This window comes from Mandrillus leucophaeus, unplaced genomic scaffold (genome assembly GCF_000951045.1).
Source record: "Mandrillus leucophaeus isolate KB7577 unplaced genomic scaffold, Mleu.le_1.0 Scaffold101, whole genome shotgun sequence".
Classification (NCBI taxonomy): domain Eukaryota; kingdom Metazoa; phylum Chordata; class Mammalia; order Primates; family Cercopithecidae; genus Mandrillus; species Mandrillus leucophaeus.
Genome location: NW_012098210.1, coordinates 4,082,262 through 4,099,298, shown reverse-complemented (window position 1 = coordinate 4,099,298; position 17,037 = coordinate 4,082,262). Strand labels below are relative to the sequence as shown.

At 43.7% G+C, this 17,037-nt stretch overlaps 1 protein-coding gene across 2 annotated transcripts in view; it reads left to right on the top strand.

The window, feature by feature from the left end:
- Window positions 1-5,438, top strand: part of TMEM230 (transmembrane protein 230) — a 17,193-nt gene extending 11,755 nt beyond the window's left edge. For both annotated transcript variants that reach the window (XM_011975301.1, XM_011975296.1), the window contains exon 3: window positions 4,337-5,438. In XM_011975301.1, the coding sequence (XP_011830691.1) occupies window positions 4,337-4,477 (141 nt within the window). In that variant the 3' untranslated portion in view covers window positions 4,478-5,438. The remainder of the gene's footprint in view (window positions 1-4,336) is intronic.
- The last annotated feature ends 11,599 nt before the right edge of the window (window positions 5,439-17,037 follow it).

The following is a 17,037-nucleotide window of genomic DNA, read 5'->3' as shown; positions in this document are numbered from 1 at the left end:
TCTGTCACCCAGGCTGGAGTGCAGTGGTACAATCTCAGCTCACTGCAACCTCCGCCTCCTGGGTTCAAGTGACTCTGCTGCCTCAGCCTCCTGAGTAGCTGAGACTACAGTGGCAAACCAGCACGGCTGACCTATTTTTGTATTTTTAGTAAAGACGGGTTTTTGCCATGTTGGCCAGGCTGGTCACGAACTCCTGACCTCAAGTGGTCTGCCCGCCTGGGCCTCCTAAAGTGCTGGGATTACAGGCGTGAGCCACCACGTCCAGCCTTAGTTATTATATTTTTAAATGTACAATAAATTATTCTCTAGTCATTTTGTGCTATCAAATCCTAGAGCTTATTCATTCTATGTAACTATGTTTTTGTACCCGTTAACCATCCCCATTTCCCCCCACCTTTCCCAGCCTTTGGTAACCATCATTCTGCAATATCCATGAGTTCAATTGTTTTAATTTTTAGTTCCCACAAATGAGTGAGAACTTGGAAAGTTTGTTTTTCTGTGCCTGGCTTATTTCACTTAACATAACGTCCTCCAGTTTCATCCATGTTGTTGCAAGTGACAGGATCTCATGCTTTTTTGTGGCTGAATAGTACTCCATTGTATATATGTACCACATTTTCTTTATTCATTTGTCTGTTGAAGAACACTTTGGTTGCTTCCAAATTTTGGCTGTTGTTAATAGTGCTGCCATAAATATGGAAGTGCAGATATCTCTTTGACAGACTGATTTCCATTCTTTTGGGTATATACCTAGCTGTGAGATTGCTGGATCATATGGTAGTTCTATTTCATACTGTTCTCTGTAGTGGCTATACTAATTTACGTTCCCATCAACATTGTACGAGGGTTCCCTTTTCTCCACATCCTTGCTATCATTTGTTATTGCCTGTTTTTTTGGATAAAAGCCATTTTGGCTGGGTGCAGTGGCTCACACCTGTAGTCCCAGCACTTTTGGAGGCCGAGGCAGGAGGATCACTTGAGCCCAGGAGTTCGAGACCAGCCTGGGCAACATAGTGAGACCTCGTGTCTATATTTTTTAAAAAGCCATTTTAACTGGGATGAAATGATACCTCATTGTAGTCTTGATTTGTATTTCTTTGATCAGTGATGTTAAGCACCTTTTCTTATACCTATTTGCCATTTGTATGCCTTCTTTTGAGAAATGCCCATTTTTGACTGAATTATTAGATTTTTTTCCTATAGAGTTTGAGCTCCTTATATATTCTGGTTATTAATTCCTTGTCAGATGGATACTTTGCATATATTTTTTTCCATTCTGTGGGTTGTCTCTTCACTTTGCTGATTGTTTCCTTTGCTGTACAGAAGCTTTTTAACCAGATGTGATCTCATTTATCTGTTTTTGCTTTGATGGTCTGTGCTTTTGGGGGCATTATTCAAGAAATCTTTGCCCAGTCCAGCATCCTGGAGAGTTTCCCCCATGTTTTCTTGTAGTAGTTTCATAGTTTTAGGTCTTACATTTAAGTGTTTAATCCATTTTCATTTGATTTTTGTATATGGTAGGAGATTTGAGGGGTCTAGTTTCATTCTTCAGCATATGGATATCCAGTTTTCCTAATACCATTTATTGAAAAGACTGGTTCTTTCCCTAGTGTATTTTTTCTTTTTTTTAGAGAGAGTCTCACTCTGTCATCCAGGCTGGAGTGCAGTGGCACCATCTTGGCTCACTGCAACCTCAGCCTCCCAAGTAACTGGGACCACAAGCAGGTGCCACCACACTTGGTTAATTTTTTTTTTTTATTTTTTATATAGACGAGGTTTTGCCATGTTGCCTAGGCTGATCTCAAACTCCTAGACTCAAGCAGTCCAGGAGTACAGTGGTGTGATCACAGCTCTCTGCAACCTCAATCTTCTGGGCTCAATCGATCCTCCCAGCTCAGCTTCACAAGTAGCTGGAGTTACAGGTGTGAGTCATCATAGCCAGCTAATTTTTTTGTTTGTTTGTTAGAGATGAGATCTCATTCATTATGTTGCCCAGGCTGGTCTTGAACTCCTAGGCTCAAGCAATCCTCCTGCCTCAGCCTCCCAAAGTGTTGGAATTACAGGCTTGAGCCACTGCACCCCTATGGCTATGTTCCCCGTTGTGTGTTAATTATGGTCAGTGTGAGGCCCACCCTAGCCTCCCAAAGTACTGGGATTACAGGCGTGAGCCACTGCACCCGTTGAATGTAGAATTTTATCAAATGCTTTTCTAGCATTGATTGAAATAATCATATGGTTTTTTTTCTTTATTCTGCTGATATGATTTTATCACATTGATTGATTTGTATAAGTTGAACCATCCTTGCATTTCTGGGATAAATCCCACTTGGTCCTGATGAATAATCTTTTTAATGTATTGTTGAATTTGGTTTGCTAGTATTATCCTCCTTATTGAGGATTTTTGCATCAATGTTCATCAGGGATATTGGCCTATTTTTCTTTTTTCGACGTGTCTTTGCCTGGTTTTGGTATCGGTAAAACTGGCCTCATAGAATGAGTTTGGAAGTATTCTCTCCATGTCTGTTTCTGTTTCAGAATAGTTTCAGTAGGATTAGTATTCTTTTTTTTTTTTTTTTTGGAGACAGGGTCTCATTCTGTCACCCAGGCATAGTGCAGTGGTGCGAGCTCAGCTCACTGCAACCTTTGCCTCCCAGGCTTATGTGATCCTGCCACCTCGCTAGCAACTGGGACCACAGGCGTGTACCACCATGCCCGTCTAATTTTTGTGTTGTTTTTCAAGACGGGGTTTTACCATGTTGACCAGGCTGGTCTTGAAATCCTGAGCTCAAGCGATCTGCCTGCCTAGGCCCCCCAAAGTGCTGGGATTACTGGAATAAGCCACCATGCCCAGCCAAGTATTAATTCTTTAACTGGTATAATTCAGCAGTGAAACTATCAAGTCCCAGGCTTCTCTTTGCTAAGAGACTTTTTATTACAGCCTCAATCTCATTACTCTTTGTTTGTCTATTCGGATTTTAGGTTTTTTTTCCTGATTGAATCTTTGTTTTTATATTCATGTCTAGTACAGCAGATTCCAGCAGAAAGAACAAAAAGATTTTCTTTTGCATTTTGTTCTCTGTTGGCAAAATATGTTTTTCTTCCTTTGAGCAACAGTAAACTTCCATAGTTCCTATAAGGGAGGTGGTAGCAGGTAGACAAACTTGGTCTCTGAGATATTAGACAGTTTGCCCTGTAATAGTTTGGAACAACATGGCTGAGCCTGGCATGCAAGGGTCCTGATTGGTAAAGGGCTGTAGCTGGAGCAGCATGCTGTCATTGTAGCTGTGCAGTGCCATGGACGTACCGTCAGTGTTTGGAGAGAAATAGCAATTCTGTTATATGTGTGGGGTCACTGTGCCTCATAAGTCAGTTCCTTCTTACATTATGTTTGGATGGCGTTCCTGTTGAGCTTCAGTATGAAACCTTAGAAACCTAAAGTAGTTGGTGGTTCTTTCTCATGGGCTGTCCCCACATACACAGTGTCTAAGTTGTCTTGAACCAATTCTGACTATAATTAACACACAACAGGGAACACAGCCAGCCAGGTGCAGTGGCTCAAGCCTATAATTCCAGCATTTTGGGAGACTGAGGCAGGAGGATTTCTTGAGCCCCCGAGTTCAAGACCAGCCTGGGCAACATAGTGAGACCTCATCTCTACCAAACAAACAAACATACAAAATTAGCCAGGTATGGTGACTCATACCTGTAACCCCAGCTACTTGGAGGCTGAGGTGGAGGATCACTTGAGCCTTGGAAGTTGAGGTTGCAGTGAGCTGTAATCACGCCATTGTAATTCAGCCTGAGCAATAGAGCAAGACTCTTACCTCAAAAAAAAAAAAAAAAAGAAAAAAGGAAAAAAAACCTGAAATTCTGAGAAAAACACAGAGTTTATTGTAGTGGTAGCTGTACAATTACAAAAGGTGAAAAACAACCAAAGTGTCCAGCAGTTGTATGTGGGGCAGTTAAGTAAAACTGTGGCATGTCCATTTCAGTGGAATGTTACACATCCTTACAGTTTAAATATATGAAGAAGTTTTAATAATACTGGCCACAGGACACAGAGTATGTTGTGTTCACAACTAAGAGCTTTAAAAAAAGGAAAACAAGCTAAAATATCTGGATGAGAATGGGTCATTTTTTTCTTTATAATTGTTAGTACTTTGTAGTTTTTCTTCAATTTATAGTCAGGAGGAAACCTTTTCCCTCGGTAGTATACAACTCAAAGAAAATGTACTGAAGAGTATAAAATACTGATCTAAGGATTAGGTATGAGACTTTTTATTTTAAAATGTGTAACTCTTACGATACTAATGTGTTTGCCTCCTTCTGCCACCAGGGGGCAGACCGGGCCGTTCCAGTCCTGATCATTGGCATTCTGGTGTTCCTACCGGGTTTTTACCACCTGCGCATCGCTTACTACGCATCCAAAGGCTACCGTGGTTACTCCTATGATGACATTCCAGACTTTGATGACTAGCACCCACCTAATAGCTGAGGAGAAGAGTCACAGTGGAACTGTCCCAGCTTTAAGATACCTAGCAGAAACTATAGCTAAGGACTAAGGAATTCTGCTTGCAGATGTTTAAGAAAATAATGGCCAGATTTTATGGGTCCTTCCCAAAGATGTTAACTGAACCTACAGTAGCTAATTAGGACATGCTCTGTTTTTCATCCCTTGGCCCTGGCAAGAGCTCCTGACAAGTTTTTCCACAGGAATATGTATCATGGAAGAATAGAGGTTATTCTGTAATGGAAAAGTGTTGCCTGCCACCACCCTCTGTAGAGCTGAGCATTTCTTTTAAATAGTCTTCATTGCCAATTTCCTCTTGTAGCAAATGGAAGAATGTAGTATGGCTAATTTCTTATTACTAAGTAATTTATTTTAAAAATATCTGAGTATATTATCCTCTACACTTATCCCTACCTTCATGTTCCAGTGGAAGGCCTTAGTAAAATCAAAGATCGGTGAGTTCATCTGTAATGTTTTTTTTACTTGCTTTCTTATTGACAGCAACCAGGAATTTTTTTTTTCCTGCGGAGCAAGTTTTCAAAATGTAAATACTTTCTCTGTTTAACAGTCCTTGGCCCATTCTGATCCAGTTCACCAGTAGATTGGACAGCATACAATTTGGATCATTTTGTCCCTTGTAAATCAAAATGTTCTGTAGATTATTCCTTTAATGGCTGGACTTTTGGCTGTTTCCTAATGAAACATGTAGATAAGTGGTTATTATTTCGAGTTTATAACCCTATTGCTAGCACCTTGTATGATGTCATCATTCTGCTCATGATTCCAAGGATCAGCCTGGATGCCTAGAGGACTAGATCACCTTAGTTTGATTCTATTTTTTAGCTTGCAAAAGGTGACTTATATTCCAAAGAAATTAAAACGTTGAAATCCAAATCCTGGAATTAAAATGAGTTAACTTTAAACATTTCAGAAAACATTTTAATGATTTTATGATATCTTTAATCCCAGTACCCAGATCTACCTTAGTTTGTAGGTAGCTGGCATTATGGGTCACACTCTACTTTCCCTAACTCTGAGGTGTGGACTTGGGCAGCTAGAAGCATGGACATGCCATCAGCTGAGTTGGAAGGCTATGGGAAGAGCAAGTGTTAGATGTCTACTCAATATCCAAGTGGAGCTGTTGAGGAGGCAGTTGCGATGCATGTGTGTGTGTAGAGTTTAAGAGTGGGTCTTGGATGGAAATAGAAATTTGGGAGTCAGTATTTGGACAGTATCTTAAAAATCAGAGGGCTGTGTGAAATCACCAGTAGAGCAAGTGTAGTTGGAGGGGGAAAAAAAAAAAGACTCAGGAAATGAGGGACAAAGAGAGGGTGATGTGAAGCAGCCTCCAAGATTAGGCACTTTTGGTAACGGGAATGTTGACTGGGGAGTCCAGTAGTCTAGAGTTCCTGATCCTTGACAGTGAATATGTGAGGTGATATATAAAACTTTATCTTGGGGAGTGGTTGCCAAGCAAAGCTCAGATCAGAAGGTTTTGACCAAACCAAATGATTTGGTTTGTTTGTTTATTTATTTATTTATTTATTTATTTATTTTGAGACAGAATCTCGCTCTGTCGCCCAGGCTGGAGTGCAGTAGCCGGCTGGATCTCAGCTCACTGCAAACTCCGCCTTCCGGGTTTACGCCATTCTCCTGCCTCAGCCTCCCGAGTAGCTGGGACTACAGGCGCCCGCCACCTCGCCCAGCTAGTTTTTTTGTATTTTTTAGTAGAGACAGGGTTTCACTGTGTTAGCCAGGATGGTCTCCATCTCCTGACCTTGTGATCCACCTGTCTCGGCCTCCCAAAGTGCTGGGATTACAGGCTTGAGCCACCGCGCCTGGCCTATTTTTATTTTTATTTTTTTTAAACAGAGTCTTGCTCTACTGCCCAGGCTGGAGTGCAGTGGCAGTCATGGCTCGCTGCAGCCTTGAATTCCTGGGCTCGAGTGATCCCCGCACCTTGGCCTCCCAAAGTGTTGGGATTACAGGCATGAGCTACCGAGCCTGGCCTATTCGGTCCTTTTTTAAAAAGTTGATGCTGCTGATCAAAGAAAATAAACAGAAGGGTATAAAGTGAAAAGTAAACATTTGGGCATGGAGTGGAGAGTGTGCATTCACTCCAGCTTACCTCTCAAGGTTTTCCAAATAAATTTCTTAATATATCCCTTCCTGAAATGCTCTAAGCACATATATACATACCTGGTTTTTAAAACTTGGTCTCCCATTGTATGGTTCTATAATTTTCCCCCCCCACTGATTCTATTTTGTGTATCTTTCCATATCCATGGAGATCAGTCATATTCTTGTTAATGCACATTATAAGTGTAGTTTTTCATCCTATGCATTTAGTAGTCATAGGATCAGAGCAGAAACCAACCAGCTTCCTACCTGGGGTAGGAATCTCCTCTCCAGAGTTCCCTGAGGAATGGCCTTTGCTGCTCTATTTGAACATTCACACTTGTGATCTTATTCCAGCTGGCATTGTTACAGAAGTATCATTTATGAAGCCAAACTCAGACTCCTTGCAACTTGTATGCTTTTACCGTAGTTGTATTATTTGGTGTTTTATAGAAAAGACTTAAACCTCTACGGCCATACTACCCTGAATGCTCCCGACCTCATCTGATCTTGGAAGCTAAGCCGGGTCAGGCCTGGTTAGTAGTTGGATGGGAGAAAAGATCTAAACCTCCATAATAATGTTGAACATTTCTTGACCCCTTTGCCAGGTATTCTGCCAGATAGTTTCATTACATATCTCATTTTATTCCTTAGAAAAGTCCCAAGTTAGCCATGCATGGTGGCTCATGTCTGTAATCCCGCACTTTGGGAGCCCGAGGCGGGCGGATCACCTGAGGTTGGGAATTTGACCAGCCTCACCAACATGGAGAAACCCCGTCTCTACTAAAAATACAAAATTAGCTGGGCATGGTGATGCATGCCTGTAATCCCAGCTACTTGGGAGGCTGAGGCAGGAGAATCGCTTGAACCCGGCAGGCTGAGGTTGCAGTGAGCCAAGATCGCACCATTGTACTCCATCCTGGGCAACAAGAGTGAAACTCCATCTCCAAAAAAAAATTCTGAGTTAGGTAAGATTCTTAGGTAGGAAGTAGGTGAGATATTTGGGATGAAAGTTAGTAGGCAAAGCCTGGGCCTGGCACGGTGGCTCACGCCTGTAATCCCAAAACTTTGGGAGGCCGAGGTGGGCGGGATCACTTGAGGTCAGGAGTTCAAGATCAGCTTGGCCTAAAAATACAAAAATTAGCTAGGTGTGGTGGCGGGCACCTATATCCCAGCTACTTAAGAGGCTGAGGCAGGAGAATCACTTGAACCCGGGAGGTGGAGATTGCAATGAGCCAAGATCACACCACTGCACTCCAGATGGTGACAGAGTGAGACTCCATCTCAAAAATATAATAATAAAAATTTTAAAAAGGCAAAGCCTGAATTCCCTTTACCAGATATGACAGCCAAATGCTTTTAGGTACTGGGCCAGTGAAGAAATGGGGGAGGTGGGTATGGACAGTAGAAGTAGTTGGGGGACTGTGGTCACTTGTCAGATGTATATTTTACCTGAAAGTAGCCTTCTCCCCACTCCAAAATGTTGGCCAGACCATATATCCTAACTTTTTTAAAGGATGTTCTTATTTGTAACAATTCTTATGCCTCCTGTTAGTCATTTCCAAGGCTAAAAACCCTCTCCAGTTGCTTCAGCTATTCTGCATGTGATGGAAATTTCAGATCCATTGCCACTCTGGTGGGTCTCTTGGTTAAACTTCACGTGGTCATATACCAGAGGCACTTCTGTTCTGCCAGGAATTGTGAGGTGCTGGAGGTACAACAGGAACAAATAGGACTTGGGTAGTGAGGAACACAGGTTGCAAACCAGCAGCCACATGTTGGCCTGCATTTGAGGATTTATTTTTTGAATTGTTCCATTTTATCTTCTGACCACCTGTCCCCAAGTTCTGCACATTTTGTTTCTGAAAAGGGAAATGTTCACATGATCTTGATTTTGGACTTGAAAAATCAGGTAGTCCTTCATTGCTGAGAGGCTCCAGCCAACTCAAGTAAGGTAGTACAAGTTTTAGCTGAGCAGCATTCTCCAGTTCACCAAAGTTTCCACCACTCTTATTTTTATATCCAGCATGCTAATTTTCCTCACTAAGGACAAAGACTGTCCTAAACCCTCCCACAAATCCTAGCACAGTGCTTGTAGACACTTAGGTTTGTCAAATGAAGAGCTGGAATCGTGTGCATTTCCATCCCAGGACACTGTTCCTTTGAGGTATAGATAGGTAGGCAAGTACCCACCTACGTTTACTTCAGACTTTCCTAAATGGCCCTCCACCAGCTGCCTAGCAGGCCAGCTACTCTTCACACAGTTGATGCTGCCTGGTCAGTCATGCCTCTGCCTGGCACCCTCTGCCCAGGCCAAGGAGCCCATTTCATGACCTACCTATACCAGCTGGCACAGGAGAACCTCCTGCCACTGGTGTATGGTAAGGAAACCTGGTAGACGGACAGTAACAGCACTGGCTTTCTGCTTACCTTTGAAGGGTCATATACCAATCAATGCACCTTAGTTGCCTTGATTTCTCATTAAATTCCTATCCTGAGGCTTCTCTCCTAGATTCGGTCCCATAGGCTCCTGGCCTCACAGGTATGTAGTTCAGTGATGGGGCCTCAGTTTCCTTCTAAAGTGGGGATAAAACAGTTCCTACCTCACAAGGTGATTGTGAGGATTAAATAAAAACAGTTCCAGATGGTGGTTCACACAGCCTGGCACAAAGTAAGCTGCTGTTCAAGAAAGTAAAGAGGATCACTGCTTTGGCTTCAGGGAGCAGAGCCTGGGATGAGGCAGAGGTGGAGGGAAGAGAGACCACCTGTTACCCTCTTGCCATCTTGAGCCTGCTGTTCCATGGCAGAACCACCCGAGAGCCAGCGGCAGGGGCGAGGGTTGATTGCCCAGCCCAGGCAAGGCTCCTCTCCCTGACAGCTGCTGATGGAGGGTGTGAGGAGGTCTCAGGCCCCTGGTCCTTTACCAGCATTCGGCTGGGCCTGGAAGGCTGTGTGCTCCAATCCTCCGGAAAAGGTGAAAGGCCCTGCAGGGAAGTCCTTGAAGACAAAGAGGTTTTGCAGCTGGAGCATCATCAGATTGCCTCTCATGGAGCTTGTTTTTCCTCTATTTTTTTCACCTCCACTCAGTCTTGCTCCTTGCTATGCAAATACAGTCTGGTCTGTGGACTGGCAGCATCAACATCACTTGGGAAATTTGAAATGCAGAATCTTGGGCTCCTCTCCTAAATCGGTATCTGCATTGTAGCAAGAGCCCTGTATGTCAAGAAGCCTACCTATTAGTTGCTTGTCAGTGTCTGAGAAGCACTGGCTGATGAGGGCTCACTTTCCCTCCTAGTCCATCTCCTCACCTTGAGACGACCTCCTCAGGCAGTGCCAATGGGTGGCCCTGGGTGCAGGGGCACTTAGAAGGTATAGTCCCTCCTCTTTGATCCACTGTTATTCTCTAGCTAAGACAGTAACTCCCAAAGTCTGCAGAACTGGCAGAGAAACAATGCAGGAAGACTTTGTGAAGATCACTTTTTGTGATCAGTGAGAAATTAAGACAGGAGTCCCAAAGATGAGGAAGGTCAGTGGCAGGAGTGGAACATGCTTCGGTTCCCTGAAGGCCCAGGGAAGGGGACGATGTATAATTTATGGCCCAGTGAGAGGCAGGATAGGTTTTCTTTCTGTTTCTGTGGGAGGCAGGCCTGGTGGCTCAGGAGTTTACTCCAAACGCTGGAGGTGCTGGCTTGCCTCCATCCATGGATCTCTAATGCCTCCATTCTTTCATTCCTCTCACTAACACAAGAAGCACCAGCTAGAAAATGCTCCAATCTGAGGGTAAAAGTTTCTTGGCTAAGATGCTAATCCTTCGAGCGGGTTTTCTCTAGAATTAATGTCTACAGAGTTTGCCCTGAGACCACCATCCACAGGGCTGCTTTTGCCCCACAGCTGAAATAATGGCAGCAGCAAAATCACCAGCACATCCTGGGAGGGTCTGTGGCCTGATAGGCTGAAGAAAACCAGTGCCCCTTTGTCCGTAGTTGCAAGGAGATGACTTGCATTGGGAAATAGGAGGTGACCATGAGGAACCTGGGCAGTAAGACCAACTGTCCCTGTAGCTGTGATCAGAAAAGTGTAAGACTTAGCTGACTGATGGCATTGGGCATGGTGGCCAGCACCTGTAGTCCTAGCTACTTAAGAGGCCAAGGTGGGAGGATCCCTTGAGGCCAAGAGTTCAAGACCAGCCTGGGCAACAGATCTACAAATTTTTTTTTTTTTTTTTTTTGAGATGGAGTCTCACTCTGTCTCAGGCTGGAGTGCTGTGGCAGGATCTCGGCTCACTGCAACCTCTGCCTCCCATGTTCAAGCTATTCTCCTACCTCAGCCTCCCGAGTAGTTGGGATTACAGGCACGTGCCACCACGCCTGACTAATTTTTGTATTGTTAGTAGACATGGGGTTTCACCATGTTGGCCAGGCTGGTCTTGAACTGCTGACCTCGTGATCCTCCTGCCTCAGCCTCCCAAAGTGCTTGGATTACAGGCGTGAGCCACCATGCCTGGCCAAAAAAAAATTTTTTTTTAAATTATACAGGTGTGGTGGTGTGTGCCTGTAATCCTAGCTACTTAGGAAGCTGAGGTGGGATCAGTTGAGCCCAGGGTTTGAAGTTACAGTGACCTGTGATGGTCCACTGAACTCCAGCCTGGGCAACAGAATGAGACCTTGTCACTTAAAAAGGCCAGGTGTGGTGGCTCACGCCTGTAATCCAAGCACTTTGGGAGGCTGAGGCAGACAGATCACGAGGTCAAAAGTTCGAGACCAACCTGACCAACATGGTGAAACCTTGTCTCAACTAAAAATACAAAAATTAGGTGTGGTGGTGGGCGCCTGTAATCTCAGCTACTCAGGAGGCTGAGGCAGGAGAATCGCTTGAACCCGGAAGGCGGAGGTTGCAGTGAGCCAAGATTGTGCCACTGTACTCCAGCTGGGCAACAGAGCAAGACTCCATCTCACAAAGGAAAAAGGGGAAAGGAAAAAGAAAAAAACTCACTGATCGGATTTGTTGATAGCTCCAAGTTTCCCCCAGAGTTATTTCTAAGTATTTTACGTTTTGTATAGCCTTGATAAATGAGGCCTTTTAGGCTGGGTGCAGTGACTCATGCCTGTAATCCCAGCACTTTGGGAGGTCAAGGCAGGCGCATCGCTTGAGACCAGGAGTTCAAGACCAGCCTGGCCAACATGGCAAACCCTGTGTCTCTACTAAAAATACAAAAATCAGCCAGGCATGGTGGTGTACTCCTGTAATCCCAGCTAGTCGGGTGGCTGAGGCATGAGAATCGCTTGAACCCGTGAGGTGGAGCTTGCAGTGAGCTGAGATGTTGCCACTGCACTCCAGCCATCTCTAAATAAATAAATAAATCAGGCGCAGTGGCTCATGCCTGTAACCCCAGCACTTTGGGAGGCTGAGGCAGGCAGATCGTTTGAGCCCAGGAGTTCAAGACCAGCCTGGGCAACATGGCAAAACCCCATCTCTACAAAAAAATTAGCCAAGTATGGTGGCATGCACCTATAGTCCCAGCTACTCAGGAGGCTGAGATGGGAGGATAGCTTGAGCCCAGGAGGTGGAGGTTGCAGTGAGCCAAAATTGCACCACTGCACTCCAGCCTGGGCAACATAGTGAGGCCCTCTCTCTACAAAATAACAAAATTAAAATAAAATAAAATATGAAATAAAATGGATTTTTTCCTATTCATTTTTTTCTTTGAATAGTTCTTTGTTAATGTATAGAAACACCACTGATTTTTATATGTTGCTTTTGTATCCTACAACTTTATTTAGTTCTGACAGGTTTTTGGAGGTGTCTTTAGGGTTTTCTATATATAAGATCATGCCATCTGTAAGTAGAGACAGTTTTACTTCTTCGTTTCCAATTTGGAGGCTTGTCATTTCTTTTTCTCGCCTAATGCTCTGGCTAGGATTTCCATTACTATGTTGAATAGAAATGGTGAGAGTGGGGATGCTTGTCTTGTTTCTAATCTTAGTGGAAGAGCTTTCAGTATGTTCACAGAGAATTTGTCATATAAGGTAAATTCCAAGGTACTACATCAAAGTACATTCCTTCTATACCTAACTTGTTGAGAGTTTTTACCATGAAAGGTTGTCAAATTTTCTCAAATGCTTTTCTACATCTATTGAGATGATCATGTGATTTTTGCCTTTCATACTCTTTTTTTTTTGAGATAGAATTTCACTCTTGTTGCCCAGGCTGGAGTACAGTGGCGCGATCTCGGCTCACTGCAACCTCCGCCTCTGGGTTCAAGCGATTCTCCTGCCTCAGCCTCCCCAGTAGCCGGGATTACAGGCATGTGCCACCACCCAGGCTAATTTTGTATTTTTAGTAGAGACAAGATTTCTCCGTGTTGGTCAGGCTGGTCATGAACTCCCGACGTCAGGTGGTCTGCCCGCGTCGGCCTCCCAAAGTGCTGGGATTACAGGCGTGAGCCACCGTGCCTGGCCTGCCTTTCATTCTCTTTACGTGTGTATTACATTTACTGATATGCATATGTTGAACCCGGGATGTCAGAAAATGTCAAGTATTTTCCCCATTTAATGGGGAGTGAAACCACAGTGAGACCAAAAGCACCATGGACTGATGCTGGCCCAGGATCGAGGACTCCTTGTTCTGAACATCAACTCAAGATGATCTTCCACTATGTATTTCTCCCTGGTGTTTTCATCTCCCCACCTCCAGCAAGAGGCAAGAAACTAACCTCTCTCTGCCAATCTTATCAGACCAGCAATAAAAGAAGGTCAGTATCTCAGTGTGTGGAAATTATGACTTTGCAATCTAGGAAAACAAAGGAGGCAGGCACAAAGTCTAGAAAGTCACATAGGGTGTTGGCAGAGTAAATTCACGTTTATATACCAAGTCCCAGGTCACCAAAACTTGAAACTTGAGAGTACTTTGGGAACAAAAATATCTCTTCATTAAAAAAAAAAACATTAACCAAAAAAGTAGACCACAGAACTTTGAATGCAGCTCTATCTTGATGTACTTAAGTTCTCCAAATGTCTTAACTACAGTGACAGCTCTAATCTAACCTTGGTTTTTATCTCCAGACTTTGATTTAAATTTGCATATCAAGTCACCTTGAATTCGACGTTTATGTTTATCCATGAATTATCTTTGGGGCATCTACTATGGACATAGCTTTGGAAGGTATCAAAAAGGAATCATCCACCATGCCCATCCTCCAGAAGTTTGCAATATACTTACGTAGAAATAGATCCATATTTGAAATAACTGAACAAATATAATAAGTAATATTAATAAGTACAGTCAGCAGCCCTTCATATCTTTGGGTTCCACATCTGTAGATTCAACCAACTGCAGATCAAAAATATTTGGGAGAAAAAACAACAAAAAGAACAATACCAGCTGGGTGTGGCGGCTCACACCTGTAATCCCAGCACTTTGGGAGACCAAGGTGGGTGGATCACCTGAGGTCAGGAGTTCAAGACCAGTCTGACCAACATGGTAAAACCCCATCTCTACTAAAAATACAAAAATTAGCCAGGCTTAGTGATGCATACCTGTAATCCCAGCTACAGGGAGGCTGAGGCAGGAGAATCACTTGAACTCGGGAGGCAGAGGTTGCTGTGAGCCGAGGTAATGCCATTGCACTCCAGCGTGGGCAAGAAGAGCGAAGCTCCATCTCAAAAAAAAAACAAAAAAAAAACAGTAATAACAGCAAAAAAAAAATCCTTACGAAGAATAAAAAAAAATTAGCTGGGCTCTGTGACCCATACCTGTAGTCCCAGCTACTTGGGAGGCTGAGGTGGGAGGTTCGCTTGAGTCCATGAGTTTAAGGAGGCAGTGAGCCATGATCTTGCCACTACACTTCAGCCTGGGTGACAGCAAGACCCTGCCTAAAAAATTCAACAAGGCTTATCATGAAAATCAGTAGTTCTTGGCAACCACTCCTTTCTTTCTGTTGAAGAGACAACCACCTTCAGTTCTTCCAGATGAAGCTTTTAGTACTGACTTTCATGTCCATGTGAAATATTTTTATTACCATTTCACAGTTGTTCAGTATTAAGCCTTATCAACTGTATCTAGTGCTGCAGATTGGGCTGCTGTTTGGTCATCCTTCGTCACAGACACGTACTACTTTCAGTCCCTCCATTTGTCCATATAATTGTGTCATTTTGGTTGGATCAATATTAATGTTGATGTTACTAAGGACACACAAACGCTATTCATAGCTGAGCCAGAACTCTTAGTATGACTGACTGCTTTTCCTTCTGACACAACTTTTAGTTTTTCCTTGGAGTTAGTAATCACGTTTGTTTGCATGATTTTCTATGTATCTATGTATCCCTAGTTAAGCCCAAACTGACCCCATTTGTATATATCCCCTAGTCTCCCATCCGTTTCATCTGAAAGAACTCTCTCCATAAAGGAGGGTGCTGCCCTGTCCTCTTCCTGCCCATTGTCCCTCTGAGGGGAGGAGGTGACTGTAGTGCCTTCTAGCTTCCCGTGTGACTTCTGATTCTTGGTTCTTCCTTTGTCATCATTTTTCTCTCTGGATGCTTGTAGAATTGTCTTCAGTGCTCTGAAATTTCACAATGCATGTCCTGCTGTTGGCCTATTTCTATTAAGCACCCACTACCCATTGTGCCAGGTGCCCTTGGCCTTTTCAGTCTGGAAGCTCATGTCCTTTAGCGCTAGGGAATTTTCTGAAATTAATTTATTTGATAATTTATTTCACTCATACCTTGGTTTCCTATTTCTGGAATTTTTTCATTAGATGTCGGTCCTTTTCTATTTTTCGTATTTTTGTCTCTTTTCCATATTTTGTCTTTTTGATCTCCTTTGTGGAAGATTTCCTCAGTTTTTTTTCTTTCAACTCCTCTGTCATATTTTATTTTATTTTATTTTGTTTTTGAAGCGGAGTCTTCTGCCACCCAGGGTGGAGTGCAGTGGCGCGATCTCATCCCACTGCAACCTCCGCCCCCCAGGTTCAAGCAATTCTCCTGCCTTAGCCTCCCAAGTAGCTGGGATTACAGGCGCGTGCCACCATGTCTGGCTAATTTTTGTATTTTTTACTAGAGATGGGGTTTCGCCATGTTGGCCAGGCTGGTCTCGAACTCCTGACCTCAGGTCTCGGCCTCCCAAAGTCCTGGGATTACAGGCATGAGCCACTGTGCCCAGCCCTCTGTTATATTTTCTACTACTGTTTGGTTTTTTTTGTTTGTTTTTTGTTTTTTTTTTTTTCTTTTTTAAGACAGAGTCTCACTCTGTTGCCCAGGCTGCAGTACAGTGTGGCGATCTCAGCTCATTGCAGCCTTTGCCTCCCAGGCTCAAGCAATTCTCCTGCCTAAGCCTCCCAAGTAGCTGGGATTGCAAGCCTGTGCCACTACACCCAACTAATTTTTGTATTTTTAGTGGAGATGGGGTTTCACCATGTTGACCAGGCTGGTCTCAAACTACTGGCCTCAAAGTGACCTGCCCACCACAGCCTCCCAAAGTGCTGGGATTACAGGTGTGAGCCACTATGCCCGGCCTTCTACTCTTCTGTTACTATTTTTTTTCTTTTCTTTCCTTTTTTTTTTTTTGAGACGGAGTCTCACTCTGTTGCCCAAGCTGGAATGCAATGGTGTGATCTCGGCTCGCTGCAACCTCTGCCTCCCAGGTTCAAGCAATTTTCCTGCCTCAGCCTCCCGAATAGCTGGGACTACAGGCACGTGCCACCATACCCGGCTAATTTTTTGTATTTTTAGTAGAGATGGGGTTTCACCGTGTTAGCCAGGATGGTCTTGATCTCCTGACCTCATGATCCACCCACCTCGGTCCCGCAAAGTGCTGGGATTACAGGCGTGAGCCACCACCCAGCTCTGTTACTTGCTATCATGGTTTTAATGTCCAAGGACTCTTTTTTACATTTTACAGCAATCAATTTTTGTTTTATGACCATAACATTTTTATCTCAGTATATTATCAACATAAAATAGTCACTTATCAGCACAGCAGCGAGAATGATCCCTTTAAAATCTATTATACTAAGTTCCCACCCACTCTCAGATGAACTTGATGTCATTAACAGTACCATTCCACCTGCTGCTTAGACCGCCTGTCGCCATTACCTCCTCTACGGTTGTTAAACCTGGTTCTGGGTTGGGCATAGTGGCTCACGCCTGTAATATCAGCACTTTGGGAGGCTAATGGGAGGATCTCTTGAGCCCAGGATTTTTTGTTTGTTTGTTTTTTTGTTTGTTTGTTTTTTGTCTGTTTTTGAGACAGAGTCTCTCTCTGTCGCCCAGGCTGGAGTGCAGTGGTGCGATCTCGGCTCACTGCAAGCTCCACCTCCTGGAACCCAGGAGTTTGAAACCAGCCTGGGCAACATAGTGAGACCCCATCTCTACAAAAAATTTTTTATTTATTTATTTATTTTTTTTTTTTTTTTT